Source organism: Gallus gallus, chromosome 3, assembly GCF_016699485.2.
Source record: "Gallus gallus isolate bGalGal1 chromosome 3, bGalGal1.mat.broiler.GRCg7b, whole genome shotgun sequence".
NCBI classification, from domain to species: Eukaryota; Metazoa; Chordata; class Aves; order Galliformes; family Phasianidae; genus Gallus; species Gallus gallus.
The window spans coordinates 13,959,710-13,978,851 of NC_052534.1; the positions used below are offsets into that span (position 1 = coordinate 13,959,710).

At 38.7% G+C, this 19,142-nt stretch overlaps 1 protein-coding gene and 1 long non-coding RNA gene across 9 annotated transcripts in view; one reads left to right on the plus strand and one right to left on the minus strand.

Moving 5' to 3' along the window:
• Positions 1 to 19,142, plus strand: part of LOC107052866 — a 153,707-nt gene that overhangs the window by 105,582 nt on the left and 28,983 nt on the right. The window contains exons 7-11 of the long non-coding RNA XR_005858770.2: positions 1,697 to 1,836; positions 1,914 to 2,024; positions 2,288 to 2,528; positions 2,915 to 3,018; positions 3,977 to 4,098. This is a non-coding gene — a long non-coding RNA (uncharacterized LOC107052866). The remainder of the gene's footprint in view (positions 1 to 1,696; positions 1,837 to 1,913; positions 2,025 to 2,287; positions 2,529 to 2,914; positions 3,019 to 3,976; positions 4,099 to 19,142) is intronic.
• Positions 1 to 19,142, minus strand: part of PLCB1 (phospholipase C beta 1) — a 425,847-nt gene that overhangs the window by 67,144 nt on the left and 339,561 nt on the right. For all 8 annotated transcript variants that reach the window (XM_046939523.1, XM_040698205.2, XM_046939524.1 and 5 more), the window contains 10 exons: positions 18,588 to 18,752; positions 16,649 to 16,748; positions 13,833 to 13,937; positions 13,357 to 13,466; positions 9,229 to 9,361; positions 8,602 to 8,655; positions 7,098 to 7,317; positions 3,273 to 3,453; positions 1,677 to 1,753; positions 1,496 to 1,585 (listed from right to left, as the gene is read on the minus strand). In XM_046939523.1, coding sequence (XP_046795479.1) covers positions 1,496 to 1,585; positions 1,677 to 1,753; positions 3,273 to 3,453; positions 7,098 to 7,317; positions 8,602 to 8,655; positions 9,229 to 9,361; positions 13,357 to 13,466; positions 13,833 to 13,937; positions 16,649 to 16,748; positions 18,588 to 18,752 — 1,235 coding nt within the window. The remainder of the gene's footprint in view (positions 1 to 1,495; positions 1,586 to 1,676; positions 1,754 to 3,272; positions 3,454 to 7,097; positions 7,318 to 8,601; positions 8,656 to 9,228; positions 9,362 to 13,356; positions 13,467 to 13,832; positions 13,938 to 16,648; positions 16,749 to 18,587; positions 18,753 to 19,142) is intronic.

The following is a 19,142-nucleotide window of genomic DNA, read 5'->3' on the forward strand; positions in this document are numbered from 1 at the left end:
GCAGAGTGGCTGGAAAACTGTGTAGAGGAAATAAACCTGCTGGGGTATTGGTCGATGCTTGGCTGAACAGGAGCCAGCTTTAGGCCTACATGGCCAAGAAGGCCAACAACATCCTTGCTTGTATAAGAAATGGTGCTGCCAGCAGGAGCAAGGAGGTGATTACTCCCCTGAACTCAGCTCTGATGAGGCCATACCTCAAGTGCTGTGCCCAGTTTTGGACCCTTCACTACTAGAAAGACATTGCTCCCCTGGAGTGTGTCCATAGAGGGGCAATGAAGCCGTGAAGGGTCTGGAGCACAAGTCTTACGGGGAGTGGCTGAGGGAGCTGGGATTGTTCAGTCTGGAGAAGAGGAGGCTCAGAGGAGACCTTATCACTCTCTACTACTACCTGAAAGGAGGGCGTGGTGAGGTGGAGTCAGTCTTCTCTCCCACATAACTAGCAATAGAACTAGAGGGAATGGTCTCAAAATGCACCAGGGGAGGTTCAGGTTGGATACTAGGAAAAATTCCTTCTCTGCAAAGAGTGGTCAAGTGCTGGAACGAGCTGCTCAGGGAGGTGGTTGAGTCACTGTCTCTGGAGGTGCCCGAGAAACATTTAGATAGGGTATTTAGGGACATAGTTTTGTGGGGAAATATTGGTGGTAGGTGGATGGTTGGACTGGAGGAACTTGGAGGTCTTTTCCAAACTTAAGGATTCTGTGAAATTTTAACTCCTCTTAAGTGTTACTAAAATAAAGATTGGTAACAAAGAATATCCCAGCAAACAGGCAAAGATTAAAATGTCCCATTTTCTTTTTGTGCAGCTTGCCAAAACAAATGAATTAGGACAAACAAACCTAGATACCGTGCCCTTGGGAAGAATATAACCAACTTGCGTAATTCCAGTTTGTATTGTCTGGTGGTTCACAGAAACCACACCCTCAGAGCTCGGCTCTTTCACCAGAACTAACTGCCCACTGCAACAACTGCCACTGGGGAAGAGTCAATAGCACTGCATCTGAAGGGAATTTACCACAAAGCAGAGCAAACCTTCCAGTGTATTACTGCTATTTCTCTTAGATAGCAGCTTTAAGATGGTTAAGAAGAAAAGATAAATCAGAAATAAAAACTTAGTTAAGGTAAAATCAGTCCCTTCAGGAACTGTAGTTGCAAGGTCTATTTATAGTCATACACAGAGGAAAAGTATTTGGATTAACAGCATCTTGGTGAATAACTCCATCAAGCCGCTCAAAGGCATGTCCTCGTACCACACATCAGCACCTCTGCAGCTCACGCAGGCTTTCAGTGTTGGTACAACAGGAGATTAGATTTGTCCCAGGAAATTGAATTAATATCAGCAGAAGTAAGGCGGACTCTACTGCTCTGGTGAGGTATTGCAGTCTGAGTAAAAGCTGGATTGGATTTAGGGTTGAGACTTTTCTTTGATTTTTCCAGTTGTGAAAAATCTTGCATTCCCCCAAAATGCATAAGGATATGAATGTAGGAATACACTTACTCTTCCATTTGATTTTTATCCTTGGATTTTGCTTCTGTGATCTTCTCCTGCCTCTTCTTGTCCATTTTTTTCTTCAATTCTTTCTTTTCTCTAAAACACAAAAAATAAAATTAGTTTGAAAATGAATCTAAATGAAAACCATAAAGAGATGTAATCAATTATAAGGGGAATAGCACCTTACTTTTCACACGTTTCTTTCAGTTTCTTTAGCTGGCTGTTCTGACATTCCTCTGCTACATCTGTCAACTTCTGAATAAGCTAAAAAAAGAATTCCAAGAGAGAGAAACATGCATTTTCAGCTGAACATCACACATGCACCTAAGTTTCCTCAAAAGTCTGTGGTAAGTCATGTGAACCAGATGAATCAGAAAATGTATAGTAATGTCTATCTAGTCTCATTCAGCTCTTCTTTCCTTAGATAAAAGAAGAAAGACACTGAGAACAGGCTCTGCTCTAAAATCAGAAAGAATCTCTCATCTGCAAGTCAGATTTTACATGGAACAAATATTAAATCCAGCAGAGCTCCGAGGTAAAAACCATCGCAATGTTTTGTGTTAAAAAAATGAATTTATCATGGTACTACCTAACTGGATTATGTAGAAAAGGAGGCTTGTCTTTGGGAACTGCCATTTCACATTTTGGAATGAGAAATAACTTACAGTATCAGCCCAACTACATGGGTTCAGAATGTCTTTTTTGTTGTTGTTGTTGTTTTTTTTTTTTTTAATAAAAAGTAAAATCCCTGTGATTCAGCCAACAACTGTTACTTGAATGGGAACCCTCTCTCTGCAGCACAGGTAACCATGTCTACACACCCACACTGGAGCTGCTCCTGCTGGGTAACACTAAAATGGCTCCCATACAACCGACGATAAACAGAGCACCATTTGGGAGTGTCAGCTCCGAGCTATGATCCATGGGAATGGATTTGTGAGAAGGCTTTGCTGAGCAACTGCCAGGCATATCACTCCTATGACCTGCTTTTTGGATGGCAGGACAGAGCAGACAAATCACTTCACACAACAGCAATGAGGTAAACCATTGTATAATAAAAAAAAGTGTGAGATAGGATTGTCCAGAGCTGAGAAACAGTTTATGCTCTCACAACACTCTTTAAAAATGTTCTCTTTTGCCTGAGAACATCCATCAGCATTAGCTGCCATCTGTCCAGGCTCCTCTACTGCAGCTGAGAGGGCTATGATCTTGCTGTAGTTGTCAGCCAAACTCCAGCTGTAAAAACACAAGCCGGCTCAGACTGATGCATGAAAACTATTTCTTCACCATATACAGATTATGTCCTGTATCCCCCTGAAACATTCATCTGCAGTAGGAACACTCTTTGGCATAACTCTATGCCCTGGAGAACATTCGAAACTATTTTCATTTATTTATTTTATTGTGTTTCTATTTATTTTCCAGCTAATCCCGCCTTCTTTAGGGTTGTACATTGAAAAAAAAAGTGGCAGAGCAAAACGGGAACATCATCCAAAAGCTGCAGTAAATTGAGGCTTATGTAACAAGAGGTAAGCACTCAGTTCCACAGTAGTAATAATAAACCTGTTGCCTTTCTGCTTTTTATCCAAGGCCATACAAGTACATTAGAGGTGTTGGTGACAAAGTGACACAACAACTCCTTGGAGTTCCAGTGGATCACAAGGAAATCGAGTTCTGAAATGGACTCCGAGCAAGAGTGAGCCACACTCCATTCTAACATCACTGTCATTTCATTACTAACCCAGAGACCCCTAAAGAAAAGCAGAGGCCATAACAAACGTACCAGCTTAATGTGCTCTCGCTTCTGGTACTTTTCACTGTAATACTGCTCCTGTCGGAGGTTTAGCAGCTGCTGCTGTTGCTTTTCCTTCAACTCAACTAGCTTCTGGGTCATTTCAGAGTCAAGGGAAGCCAGTTCTTGTTCAATAGTTGATGAACCATGGTCTGGGCTGCCTGTTTCAGATCTGTAAAGACACACATACACAGTGGCTTTAAGTCACTATACCTGCTCTGCCCCATATCTAAAACTTGTTTTTCACTTGGTAACGTGTAGTTCATTGGTAAGTTTCTGGGCATCACACGCAGGGCAAGATGATGATTTTAGCTGTGGTAAATCCACTAATTTAACCTTTTAGGGACCAATTGTGTTGTTACTAATAGGATTTGTATTGCTTTTAAACCTCATATTACGAACCCGCCATGGTGGTGTGAACCAGGCTTGGTATAAATGAGCTATAAATACAACTGCCAAGATTTCCCATATAAACATTTGCCCACAGAACTTGTTTACCCATTTCCAGGCACCTAACTTGAATTTCAAAGCTTCACAGTCCTCAGTAAAAATGGTGAATGTTAAGTATTTTGAAAACAGTCATCCTTGCATATGCTTAGCAATAAATTTAAAAGCATAACTTTACATCTGCATTTACAAAAAAGCATAAGATGGTTAGGAGCATTCCTTTATTTAGTATTTTCTCCCCCCTTCAGGAAATGCCATGCATAGCACACACAGAGGAAAGTGCTCTATGGACTCCTGACTACAGGAGGAAACTTACATCCCAGTGGGGAATAAGCCTCAGAAAGGCAACATACTTGAGCAAAGAAAAAAGGTAAGGAAAAAGCTAAAAAACCAAATACTAAGAACTAAGTTGTTGGGCTTTTTTTTTGTTTGTTCTTAGGGCAGAAGGAAGTATAGATGTAATGGTGAAAGGAGACATGATGACACTAAATTGCTCAAGGCAAAAATAAACAGCAGAAGCAGTATCGCTCTCAGGCCAGCAGTAAACTAAACCCAAGAAAAACATTCTTAAAAATATGATGATGTTGTGTCTCAGTTTGGCTGCTGTTTATTGCTGTACTCAGGTGTTAAACCAGTTGCCTGGGAAACCTCAGGAACAGTGCATGAGATGGACAAAACAGCTGAACTTTGAACAGAGGGGCTGACTGAGAAAAATGTGTTTGCTGCTCAGACATTTGCAAAGATTACAATGTAGAGAACTTGCTGCAGTGGTTGCCTGTCTCCTCTTCCAGCTCCAAGTTTGCAGTTGCTGTTAATTAGTGTAACTTCACCTGAAACAATGTGAAGCTGTTTCCATCAATCTGAGGATATAGACCAAGGTAGCCTATTTGTTTTTCTTGTATTGGTATTATATTTGAATATTCAGCTAAGAGGTTAAGTGGTAGCAGCGTGGTAGGTGGGGATAATTTACACACAGAGCCACAAGACAGCACAGATGAATGTTAATCACCAAATTATGCCGTTGCACTGTATGTTTTCAAGTTGATATTTCTCTTGCATTTTTGGGAAAAAGAAATGGGGCTGGTCTCTAACTGCTGGGTAAAATACTGTCTTTTAAGAGACCTGACTATTACATAGAAACTTCAGAACTGCACCAGCATTAATACTTGTGTTTGTGTTCATTAAATACTTTGTCTTTCCCATAGACATTGGCTTTACTGAATCTTGGCACAATTTTAGGCATGAGCACGAAGCATTGATTGCTTCTGATCAGAGACAACATATTTGTACGGAAATCTGGCACAGGAATTCCTTATGAAGTAGCACCTTGTACTTTGCAGCTGAAGGTAAACAGCTAGAATTGTGATTTAAAACAGTAGGAACTGCCTTTTTCCTTGGGATACAGTATTCCATTAAAAGTCTTCTGCTTGAGATGATACATACTTGCAAATTTGAAAAGCCTTCAATACATACTGCTGCTCTTTAAAAATTCAATGTCAGATTTTTTAACCTTCAGATATCTCAGTATCTGCACATAAAACTACACATCTCTGAAATCACTATGACAGCTCCACGTAGCAGACTGCAGTACTTTATCACCTGATATTATGAATGATTTATAGTCAGGTCATAATAAAATAAAAAAGCAAAATCCTTTCTAGTCAAAGACAGATGAGTCATTCTATTTATTCAGTTTGTTTTTTCTGCAAAAAGTTGAATAGAATATGCCAAAGAAAAAAAGTAACATGATATTAGTTTGTCTGCCACTACCTGTCACACAAATTGATGATGGAAAATACAGCAAATAAATATCACTGTGTATGCAGTTGGCAGCCAGTCTTTAAGGTACTAAATGAGTAAGCTCCTTCCTAGGGACAAGTCATGGACTGAATTACAGTCACTTACAATTAGAGCACAGCAGCAGTAGCCAGAGCATGCTTGCACATTTTTCAACAGTCCCTACCAAAAGCACCAAGTAATTTTTTTTAACGCCTCTTCAATGTCTTTGTGTTTAAAAACTGCAGCTATTTCAATTCTATGCGAAAGTTAGAGGGCTGTTTTTTCTTTCAATTACTTTAAAAGTAGATTGTGCTAGACTGGGAAAGATGCACTCGTGAGAAAGAAAAATTTAGGATGGTATCCTTATCTGACTGCCACTCAGTTTTAACAATATTAGACACTGGTGGTACCTACTTGTACATTTGCTTTGCCAGGAGTTAAGAATGATCATTTGCAACATATGGTTCCTTATCATGTGAATAAGAGAAAAATTATGGAAAGATTAATGAGTCCCAACAGTCAAACATTTCAAACTGATAATAACAAATATGACTCTCCTTCATTATCTAAGCCAATAATATAAATTGATATCAGCACACCCAAAGACACATGGCAATGAGAGACTGAGAAAGAGAGACAGAACAGAAGGAGTGTGCATGCAGAGGCAAAGCAAAGCAATCACTAAGATATTCCCAAGTGGTCAGGATCAATCACTATGTAAACCACAAATGTTAGTAACTGTCAAGTACTTATTTCACCTAACTATAGGTCTGATACTTTTTGTTGTAGCATAATTTTTTTCCAAGGTTCTAACGTGGAGACAATGCTTACCATCCAAAACTTCAGAATATTTGCTCTAAACACAAATAATACTTGGGTCTTGCTCCACCACCTGGCAGCACACTGTGCTTGCGTAAAGAAAATCAGTTGCTCAGTATCAGCAAGATGACTGTGTGCTGACTGCAGAACTTTCTCCTTGCTGGAAAGAAGAGCTACATTATAAGCCTGCATTACAAAGTGTGGGGCAGAAGTTTCAGTATTGATGCTGATTTCAATCAGTACTGAACTGATATTCCTCCTAAAGCAGGTCAGGATGGGAGACGATGGGGTGCTGTGATAAAACACGCGACAGTTGATCTAACTAGGAACGTAAAATACATTATCCAGTTAGGTTTCAGTTCTTTCACACTGTGTTCTGGTTCCTGAACTGTACCAGTATGTAGGAGAAGCTCAATGTCACCGTCTGTGATTAAATTCACCACCTAACTACTGGTTGCTGTTGCCAGTACAGCTGAATCATCTACCCATAGCAGAGATCTAAGAAAAGTCTGAAGATAAATATTGCATGATCTTGTTTACGGGAAAAGAGTTTTAAAATTGTGAACAACTTATCTGACTTTTGGCAGAGAAGCAGGATATCAGAGTGAGCTTTTTATCTGATGATTTTCATATCAAAGAACCTGACATCATTTTATCTACAAATCTTCTGACTTGATTTTATCTACACATCTTCTGGCTTGATTTTTCCTGAGCTTTTAGAGTCACCTCCATATTAATTGTCTATCATAAAAGAAGGAAAACTGCATTTACCTTTTCTTACTGTCTCTTTTTGCTGTTTTTTCTAAAACTGCTCTTCGTCGCAGATAGTCATTTTGGATTTCATTATACTTTGCAGTGTGCTCTTTGATAAGATCAGTGGTTTTCTTGTGGTGCCTTTTAACAAGGTCCTTCATTTCTTTGTAGTGCTTCTTCTGAAGCTTAACAAATGACTTCTGTTGTTTTAGCTCTTCAATAGTCTGCGCTTCCACTTCTACAATGACAATAACAAAAGCAACTTCAATTTTCTAATAGCATATGATTTTAATCAGAGAACACAGAAATCACCATCAGCTGAAATGAGACAAAGAACGTTTGTTTTACTGCTAGTAAGTGAAATGTGCTAGCTTAAACTAACCAAGCAGAATTCTCTGAAAAGAAGCTAACCTGATTGAAAATACTTAGGCAAATTCAATTACGAGTAGGAAGCGAGTTGAAAGCCTAGAGCACCAACATGACCAGCAAAATAAAAACCATGTACTTTCTTCCCTCATCCCCTTCAGATGCAAAAGATTCCCATTAGCCTGACGTGTAATTATACCATCTCACACAAATAAGATCACTGTCCTTTTTGTAGGAACTACACTAACACCTCAGGTCTGCCTTCTCTCTGGATGGGTCACACAGCACGATGAACTCCCTTCACAAACAGCACTTCAGCTGACTGCCCCTCTGCCTTGACCCAGGCACTGGCTTTGGGCAGCTGTCTTGGTATCATCATGGAATTCTGGGAGTGATTTCACTTCTGTCATGAAGGAGACTCATGGCCACTTGTCTGCCAGTCCAGCAAAGGTCAGTAGGCAAATGCAATCCAGGGCTGCCACTACCCTGCTTTGTGAACTCAGATCACAGCTCAAGTTCAGCGTCTGCTAGCACAACTTGCACATGCTCACTCCAAATCAGCAATTAAAAAACAAGTGAAGAAGGGAAAGGAGCCTGACTGAAGACTCCTTTCTAGATCTCACAAAAGATCAAGCATAAGGAAATGTAGGAAAATTAATTAAAGAAAAAAAAAAAGAGTTAGGAGATATGCAATCTAAAATCTGTTTCCAAGCTGAAGGACATGACTCCCAGTTGCAAAGCAGGGTCAGTTTGCTTAACCTAACAGGGTAATTTCAGTGTTGTAGGAGTGACTTGCAGGGACCATTGCAAGTCTAGTGGAGATAAAATGGGTTCAATTCTATTGACAATATTCAGCACAAAATTAGCTTCTGTTCAGATAATAGTGATGTTTTGGTTTTTTTGGGGGGGCCTACGAGAATACAACAATGGAATAATTCTTAGAAATTCCACGTAGGCACCCAACAGTGATCTGAAGAAGCATGTGCTCAAACATTTAATAGCACCACAGCTGAGGAAGGTATGTACATTTTCTATGAGTTACTGCAGTCACAACTATTCAAAGGAGTGTCTAAACCAGATGGCCCATTTAACGGAAAATATGTTTCTCTTGGCAAAAAGTGTATCATTTGTACAGTATAAACTGTGTATTTAATACCTGTGAGGACACTCTGAATAAGATCTTCGGTCTTCGCGGGTGCTTTCACCAAACCTAGAAGTAAAAGAGATGACTGATACCAACTCCTTTAAAACAATAGCCATTACTGTGTCACCTGAATGCATATTAAACTATGGTATGTGACATAGGATATATACTGATACAAGTATTTATTAATTATCTGATAGAAGAAACACAAGAAGAAACACCACCACACTTGTCTCATTTATGAGGAGGATGCTACTGAACAAGGCTATGAAGTCTCCGGTCATTAAACTATGAGCACTGTGGTTTAACATCCATTTATTATAGGAAATAAATCAATACAGAATATACACCACAAAAGCAGCTCTTAAATGGAAGACATTTCTATATTTGAAGAAGATTGGCCCTAACAGCAGACTGGGAAATCGTCCACCAAATTTATAAAAACAAAGCAAACAACGAAAAAGCACATCAAGCAAAGATCACCATGTTCTCCCCCCAGAAAACAAAATAAGAAAGCACCAAATAAAATGGTATTCTTGAAATGAAAAGTACATAAAAATAAATACTCAGATTTATTGTGAAAAGACAATTTTTAGTTTGTTTTGCTTTGTTTTTTTTGTGTTTTTTTTTTTTTTTTACCTGGTGTTGGTTGGCTATGGACAACCTGAGTTGTTGGTTTCGATGTAAGAGAGGCAGTGTGATTTACTCCATTTTCTGCTGGTGTTGGCCTAGGTTCACTGTTAGCTTCAGATGGTGCATCTCCGTGGTCCACCTGAAAATATGTGAGAATTTACATTACTCTTTCCAAATAACAGCCTTAAAAATTTCCAGATCTAGTTTAGCCTACTTTACAATTGTAAGAGTCTATAAATGTTAAGTACAAATTACTTTGAACAGGAAAAAAAAAAGAAAAAGGTATCTTTAAGAGCCACAGTAGCCCAGGCAGTACATTTTTGCAGGGTAAATTTCAAGAAGAAATAGAGCATGTATTATTCTTTAGAAGTATTTTAAGTGGGTATAACTCATTAGGGACATTTTTCAGTACAGTATATATTAACTGCACCAGATAAGAAATCTGTTTTTTATTGAAAAGCACCGTTCTCCGCCACAAAGCTTTTCTACGCACAATGGAGAAGGTGGCACAAAAATGCTACTTAGATTCTTACTGTGAACAAAATGAGCACATAAAATTACTTTGAAATTTCATACATCCACAGCACAATCATTATTCACCGTTTTTACAGCACAGAGACATACTTGCGATTCCCAAGATCTTACATTCTTGTAATTACACTCCAAGGATAATATGTAAACAGTACTTCCATCCTGCTGCATAAATTCACCTGTGGTATCCAAATATTTAAGCATTTTCTACAATCTTTTCTTTCTTTCTAGTTTCCTAAAAGCTCAGGCTTACAGCATGCATTTTATTATGCACTGAACATCTTACAATTTTCTTCGGGGCCGTCAGGTTTGTAAATGATAGGGAGAGCACTCAGCACCCAACAAACAGAAGGTCACTGAAAGCAATTTTACTTTTGAAATGGCCAAGCCCTGCTTCTCACTGTCCCTGCAAGGGGCCAGTTGCCATGGTGTCTCAGGGTAGTCCTGGATTTGTTCTTTCAGATGCTCCCATTTCAGTCTTTGATGGTAATCACATTACATGCAGAGGCAGGATATCACAGTTGGTGGTTTTTTTCCTCTTGATTACTCTATACTTGCAAAATAACAGCCTGCACTGCATCAATTGAGACAAAACATATTTTGATCTGCTTTGCGCTGCTCCTGCTGCAGACTTCCTTCATCTTGGCCCTCACAACACAGTCTATATTGCAAAAAGAATTCTGTCTCAACAGCTTATTTCTACCAAAGTTATATGAGAGAGATTCTGTAGTCAGAACCATGATGCCATTGAAAACCAATGCCAAAAACTTTACTTCTTGAAAGCAGTGATGACTGCGATAAAATAAGAACAAACATGACGTAACCAGCATTTCTGACAGTAGAACAACGTGACTGGCAAAAGCTGTAGCTGTGGCCAACACAGAGACATGGTTATCCCTTCAATTCCCCTTAAAATACATTTCTCACAGAATGCAATCCATTAGTATGACAAAAAAAAAAAAAAAAAAAAAGTTGCTATATAGATCATCAATATTTAACACACACAATGCTTATGTGTGCATAATTCTGGCAAGTTAGCACCCTAAAAGTCATTGTGTGGAAAATAGGTATTGTCATCTTCTATATCTGTATGTGAAATGCTGCAGTGCAGCTTGTTGAGAAACTATTAATATAGCCTGTCAGTTTGGGACATAAAACAGCTGGTTTCAGAAACTAAGGCAGAAATGTGAGACAGGATCAGGAAGTGAATAAAGAGTAATTTTCACTGCATCAAGCAATCTAATCTCATTAAAAAGCACTTTCTCTTCTCATAATTCATCACACAGAATGGTAAAGTAAACATGATTTTCCCCTAGTGGAGAACATTCTGCGCTCTTTTTAAAATACGATGCAATCCAGCCCAAGAATTCATAGTTTCAATATTCAGAGAAAATGGTTTGTATTCCACACATTGCCATGTCTTTTGCAAGACAGTATGTTTACTAAGTTGAAAGATACATACTCATACAAGTACTTATTTATATGGGCTGTATTTTTATTTCTGCAGAGAAAAAGAGTTGTGATGTATTGGGATTGGGAGATCCTCTTCTGGTACTGAGTACATCTGTGCTGCACCGCCAAACTAGGAGGAAAGCCCTGAAGTCAGTTTAGCTTTTGGCAAAGTATAAGCAAGTGTCTCTATGAGAAGTGTCAGATTAATTTAATTTCTGTTACTGTACCCAGATCTGACCACTGTAACATAATGGGAACACTACAAAACAAACAGAATAGATGCTGTAAATGATAATTAACAGGCACTATAATTTGAAGTGTAGAGAAAGCTTCAAATTTATTCATTCAAAACAACTCACTATTAGATATCTTCTTTGACTACTGTTTTGTAAGAAGTTAGGGGAACTTCCTACCAAGCAAGTTGCAGCTTAAACTTCTAGGTAGCAAAGAAAAACCTTCAATTTTCCTCTGATAGTTGCAAGAATGCAGCTCAGATATATAAATGTGAGTGAGGAGGAGTGTGGGGAGGGGAATATGTGCTTGGAGGCAGCATAGTTTTAGATACAAACATTAGCAGGATGTAGATAGAAACTACACATAGGGGAATTGAATCCAGGGGTACTTACACGTACATATCTGGCAAATATACTCAGAATTATTTAGCTACGTTGCCTGTGAATGCGCTTGTCTTTATTAATCAATGTGGTTCTCATGGGCAAGTGCAACTAAACAAACCAGTCAACCCTGCTGACTGCGGAAGAAAATGTTCCATCAGATATGATCAGGCAACTCAGGATTTCCAAGCACAGCTCAGCTGCCAATTATCTTATCTAGAATCACAGTTTATAAATAGATAGTAACAATGGTATACCTAAATCACTATTTTGAGTGGCAATTTTCTACCTGTCCATTTCTACTGCATCTAATTGAGTGGTCATACATTTTTAGTAAATGCACCACTGCAATCACTACAGTTTTCTTTTAAAAAATATTTCTCTGCTACTCTGAAGCATGCTCCTTTATCCCAAAAGCTTTGAAGCTCTTTGACACATGGCAACACTACCAAAGCACTATAACTCAGGTTTCCATCTTTGCACTTGCTTAAAAAATACTCTGTGACAGAATTTTTCTAACAAACAAGCCTGTTCAGACCAGAGAAATCTGGACTTTTTCCAAAAGTAAAAATGACCTCTAAGGTATTTAAAGGATTATGTTAAAAAAAGACATTGCTATTAGAATAGAATCTCATGTGTAGGGCGTCCTAGTTAACTGTCTAAGATACTACTGAGCACTTCACAGTGTCCTCATTCAGCCGAACTTGTGACACTGCACAGAGTAGATTGTTGGCCACTGAATTGTAATGACTTTCACTTTTCTGGTCTGCTCTGGGAATGTATTCTTGGTTACAAAATCTAGTTCAATGATGCTTTGCACATTTGAGAATTGAAGAAGGCAGTTAGCATAGCTGAGGACAGCTCAGGATTATTCACCTTTGCTAGAGACCCCTACAGAGTGTCTTTGGGTTCACGTAACATGCCAAATGTGTTTTGAATATTGCTTGTGACAGACAAGGTTGATATTCTCAAACAATGCTGAAGGTGTCAGAGTGATAACATCTGGAAGAGAGGTTGAACATCTGGAGGAACAGACTTTATTGGAAGTGAAAGCTGAACTGTCAGCACGACGAAGTATGCTCAAAATTACATCTATGCAATTGCATGTACAGCAAAGGGCTATAAACAGAACCTAAAATACTGTACAGTACTTTCAGGCAAAGCTGCTGGTACAGCATTGTTTTTTTTTTGTAAGGGCAATTTCAGCACCACCCTGGAAAACAACAGGCAATGATTTATGATTTAATCTGCTACATAAAATGCTGCACATCAGCAAAAACCTAACTGAGTTTCCCAGTCATCTTTCACTCTCTTTACCTCTGAACAGTACTGTGCATCTTGCACAACACGCTTCTTTCAGTGGAAGCACACACACAGCACAGTGCTGCTATGCAGTCATATACTCTAGTCTCACTCTGGATGAGATGTTTGCAAGTATTTAAGCGATCAACACACAAAATTTCAAAGACTTTCTAAGCAAAGTAGATACCTTTAAACACTGCAATGTAACCTGCAGAGACTCTAAAACCTCCCTTACCTCTTTCTTTACCTCTTCTTCATCTTCCAGAGTCAGTGCTGCCAGTTGCTTAGCTCTCTGCTCCATCAAGTTTACATATCTGATTGGATTGGATAAGGCCTCGATCACATCTAGAAATAATGCAAATACATCAATTCCAAACCTCTTATGTTATATGCTCCTCAGGATTTAAGATGCTGTATTTTTCCTACAGATCTGCCACTGAAAGACACTCCTAAGTCATAGAGACAGCAGTGAATGACAGTATACCACCACATGCAAGTACTCTAATGTACTCTCTTTGACCTTCTGCTTGGGTTGCACGGATGTGCATTTTTCTGGACATAGCATTTTATGATGGCTTTTCAATGCTTACACCCAACTTGGATTTTACTTCACATGAGGCACAGAAAGGAACACTACTAAAAATCCTGTCGTTTTAGAAATAAAAACAACAGCCAAGTACTACACAGAATGCCCTTTTTTCACAGCATTACCTGCGAAAGTATCAGGCACATAGTCTTTGACCTCAATGTACACAAAGAGAGCTGGCAGTGTCAAAGGTTGGTTCCTCTCATTCCTCAAACAGATGTAGTGGTAGCCTGTAAAGTAAGAATGAACCAGTTCAGAGCAAAAACTCTCCTATGGATATGTACAATGCAATTGTGTTAACATTTATTATTTATAGTTTGGCTCCAACAGAGCCAGCAACCTCAGGGACTTCTATCAGAGTAAGATTTACCCAAAGGGTTTCCGAGGTAAGTAAGTATGCAGACAAGGGACTGTTCAAAAGGCACGTGACATTGCAGCTTAAAATAGTATTTACACTTTATTTTCACATCTCTGAATAATGCTAAACGTTATCATTAATATAATTTTGAATGTTTTCTCCTGTATTGATTTTTACTGGATTTTTGTTTGGTTGTTCGTTTCATAGCTCTTGCTATGTTCTCAAAAGTGACCATTATAGTACTCAGGAATCCAAACTGACAAGTAAAATTGAGATCAATGATGGAATACCTAATTAAAAATATAGACAATGTGGCACTATATCTACAAAGTGTGTGAGGGGTGAACCCTGTCATGTGACAAACTGTAGGAATATATGTGAGTAAGGAACTTTTTCAGACAGTTTTGAAAGACGGTTGCCCTGTAACAGTACAGACATAGCATTGCAGCACAGATTAGCCAAGTTAATGGCAAAGAATCACAGATTTGGCAGCCCCAAGCATCTTCTCCCAGCCACTCATTGCCTGACTTTGTGGATAAACAGTCCAGCAACCTAAACTTTGGAAAAAGCAAATATTAGAAATTTCCCAGAGTCCTCCTTCAGTTTAGCTCCCTCAAATGCCTCACCATACTGCTTATTTTAAATACAACAATAGGATTGCAGGTAGGAATGGGAGAAATGGACTTCCAGTCCCAACAAATTGTTTTCAGCGTGGCAAAGCTGCATCCTCTGTCTCCCACACAATGGCTGAAGCTGTTGTCATAAGGGATGATTATGGAGCCAAACATATGGGTAGTTGTAAGATACAAGACACAAGCAGGATGAGTTTATCTGGAGGGATCCTCACTTGGCTGATAGGAGCAACTCTTTCTCCAAGTAACAGCTAAATCCTTGCTTTGGGAATAATGACAATACTGTGTGACTACAGTATGATAGTTTTCAATAATGTCTCAGAAAAGAGCTAAGTTTTACATTACAAAGGTTTCTCAGTCCCCTCTAGTTCCTCCAGCAAATTTTCAGCATGTACAAAAGACTAAAACCAACATGCTGTTCTCCATCTCATGCTGTAAACAAATACTGGAGTCAAAAGGACAGAAGAAAATGCCTGAGGATAAAAGTTCTCAAAAGTGCTTGTATGATTTAACACAGTGGCTTCTGTTCTAAAAAGCATGAACTTAAAAGCATGAATGTGATTTAATGCTGTGCTGAAAGGACTCCGTGTCACACGAAGGGTAAGTGCTGCAAAAAGGGATCAGCCCTGGTAAGAGCTCACTTCTTACCAGGGCTGAAGTGGTAAAATGATGGAAATCCTTCAAAACTCCCTTTCTTCTTGCCCATCGCATGTCTTCCTCTGGAGCTAGACAGATCCACCATGAAGCAAGCTTATCCATTAACCCAGCAGAAAATATGCCTAACATAAAAATGGAATTTTCTGCTGTATCGATAATCTCAGCTTGTTCACAAAGAGACATGGAGATCAGCAGAGTTGGCACAACAGCCAGGAATGTGTGGCCAACAGTGGGAGAGAGGAGGGAAGGGAGAAGGGAAAGAGAAATAATGACCACTGAGGAAATTCTGGAGCAGTGGATGCCCAGCAGTCTCATCCATCTACCTGATCATGCTCACAGCGAGGCCACATGACCCACACCAGCCAGGGCAAGATGGCTTGGAGATCTTCTTATAAAAGCCCTGACATCACTGGCCATGAAAGGAGATCTAGAAAGTACTGGAAGAGATTTACAGACTGATCTAGATAGTACCTCAGCTAAGGTCGTGAGGAATAATATGGACAACAACTGCTAGATACAGGGACACATGAGTTGAATGTTACTGCTGGAATCAACTAGACCAGGTATAGCGTAGGAAGATATTCTTCCTTTTCCACTGTGAAAGTATCCACTGGATACCTTCCACTGGAAGTACGTTTATGGCCCATATGCTTGCCCTAGTTTAGATCCCTCCCCTCACTGGAAAGCTGGTATTGAAGTCGAACATTTTTCCTGTTCAAAATGCCAATGTCACTGCATCATTCTGAAGCAAAATATTCAACAAGTCTCTTGACCTGGAAAATTACAATTTTCATTTAAGTGCCCACTAGTTATAATAGTGATAATGATATGATTTGTAAGAGACCAGGAATGATTTTTTTATATATATATTTTTAATTTTTTTGCAATGAAAGTTTAAGTAATTTTAGACCGATTTAAAGGTTTTGCAGAGCTACAACAACTTGCATATACGCCAGTAGTTGCATGCATATTAAAATTACACTACAGGAGCATCTTTTACTTTCATTCCCAGCCACCTCCCATTCTCAAAAAGATGTTTTGTTTTTTTTATCTACTAAAGATCAGTAAGTGCCAACCACACCTTTGACATTTAATTGTGATGGTTTTTCTGGTTGATTAAAAATGTACATTTCTGGTGAAATACAGTATTTTCCTTTTCAAAACTGAAAAATATTATTCAGATTCTCAGATTGTATAAATCTACAAGGTTGGTGGTGATCTACAGTAGTTGGGATTTGGATTTGCCTTTTCTTTTCACTACGCAATGTCTGTTTCAATGGAGAAAGGGGTTTACCTGGTCGAATTGCTGAGACTGGTAATATCCGATGACCAATAAATTTCCCTCCTTCCTCATACACTGCTAGCCTCAAACATGCCAGGGTAGGTAAAACAACCTAAAAGGAAATATTGCTGCATTATTAACTTTCCTCTCCATCCAGACAAAACTTAGCAATATACAGACAGAAAGATAAAGCCCAGCAGATAGTAACATGTACACACCCACAGGAGGTCCTACCATACAAGAGATCAGAGTGTATACACCTGTGTTTAAAAATAACTCTCATAGAGCTGTTCTTCCTTCAAGGAACTTGAGGTGGGATGTTAGCACAATATGTTGAATCCAACAATTTGGCCCTGCATTTTCAATATGATATGAAGGACTCAGCTCAACTCTTACCACATTTGAACGTGTTCCACTTAATTAGTCAGTCTTGCATGTTCTCTTTTTCCTTTGTGTCTGCACCAGTTGGATTATTTACTCCTCAAAAAAGTCTCTGGTAATGTATATTAGTGTTGAAAACCCAATATGCAACTCAACACAAGTTGCAGAGTGTTAATGTCTGCATTACATGAACCATGTCAACCTCAGTAGAGTTTTTGAGTACTGTACTCCACTCATTTATCAGGGGAAATAGGTTTAACCAGGTGGGATGCTTACTAGCACTGGACACTATCTTCCTGCCAAATACAGAAGAAGGCCAAACAGTGAAAAAAGAAAACAAATTGAAATTGGCTACTTAACTACTTTACTAAGATTGGAATCTTTAATATTACTTCTAAAAAATAGTGTAGAATTTAAAAAATCTCATTTTCTTACAGTGTAAATATACAAAAAATAACACATATTTTGGATCTGGGTGCAGATAGGTGTTTTTTTCACATGTCCTGCTAAAATTGAGAGACATTGAAAGAAAAACAAAAGCAACAATTCAAAACTAAGAATCTCTACAATTTATTTTCAACACTACTAAAAGTACTAATCTATGCTTTTCAGAGCAGAGAGGCAGTACGGCAAAATTGTAACTAAATAGAGAAACGAAGTACACTAATTAGAAGTTCATTATAGAAGACAAATCCTAGTCATGTTTCCAAACTTAAGCTCTGGCAGGCTGCCAAAGGAAAGTTATTCAGAAGGCAAAATATTCTGGTAAAAGTGCTGTACTGCCTTAGAAAGCAGGGCTGCAAGGACCAATTGTAGAAACATCTCTGTGAACTGTACGTTTGCTCAGAAAAATTAAATTACTTTTTTTTCAAATACGTGGGCTCAGGACCCAACTAACAAATAAATACAATCCAGATAACAGTACAGTTCCTCCTAGAAAACTTGCTGTAGGTATATTGTGAAGCACAGTAAGACATCCATGTTGTATAGTCCTGAAACATGTTCAGTATTTTCAGCTTCTACATCTCATATTTCAGGTAGATTAGGATTTAAGCAGCTTTATAACCTAGGTTATATTTAGGTGGCATACACTAGAGCTAAGCAGAGACAAGATTGCTTTGAATGAGCTAGTTTGGACAGCCAGATTGTTACAGCTGTACTCACATCACCTCACTTGCAGGTTTACAGGATCTGCTTTTCAGGGCTGTTCAGCTGAGGCCAAATGCCATGGAAATTCAGCTAAAGATCTTCTAGAATCTGCACTTGCTCATTTATAGCACAGCACTCTATCATCCCATGCAGATGAGTCCACTGACATATTTGCTATTTCTGGCTCTATTCTAGTGAAACAACCGAGGTGACTTGAAACTGACTTATTTCAGTATGGGCTTGGCATGACTAGAGTAGCAAAATTGTACCAGAAACAGTTAATAACAAACAGTTGGAGAAGTAACTGTTCAACGTCTCTTTATCTTTTTTAAGAAATGAAATCTGTAGAACGCAGAATTAGCAAACTGGGTAGTGATGAAACATGCACAATGCTGGTTTGAGAAGCAAGTGTTACACCGACCTTCTTGAACACTATAGTTTCCTCTTCCCAGACAGGATTAACTGCATTGCCTTGCGAGGTCTTGGTCTTTAAAGCTTTTCTTCTTGTATCCACAGGCAGGCCAAACATGTCAACTTCTACATAGGTACCAACTTTTTTATCAGAAAGAAACTGGCCTGAAATAATCTAAGATCAAAACAAAGGGGATGTTACTAGAGACAGCTTTGGTGATATAGGAAAGTGGCTGAGATGCAGGTCGATAATCTTCATTATTTATCAGATAATATGTGTTTTCAAAGAAAAAACATAACAAGCAAAAAGCAAAACAAAACAAAGCATCTAAACCAATAAATAAATAAGAACACTGTTTAATACTGCAGGCACAGAAAAACAGCTTATGAGGTCTGATTTTCTGTGGACCTTTGACCCTGAATTCCCCTGTGAGCAATAATGTGGTTGAGAACATGCTGCTGCCTTTCCCTTAGCAAGAATAGTCATTTGGATCTCATTCCCCAATCTTATTGTCTCTATGCACAACACAATATCTTTGAGACCTTTAATTTTTAACCAGTTTCA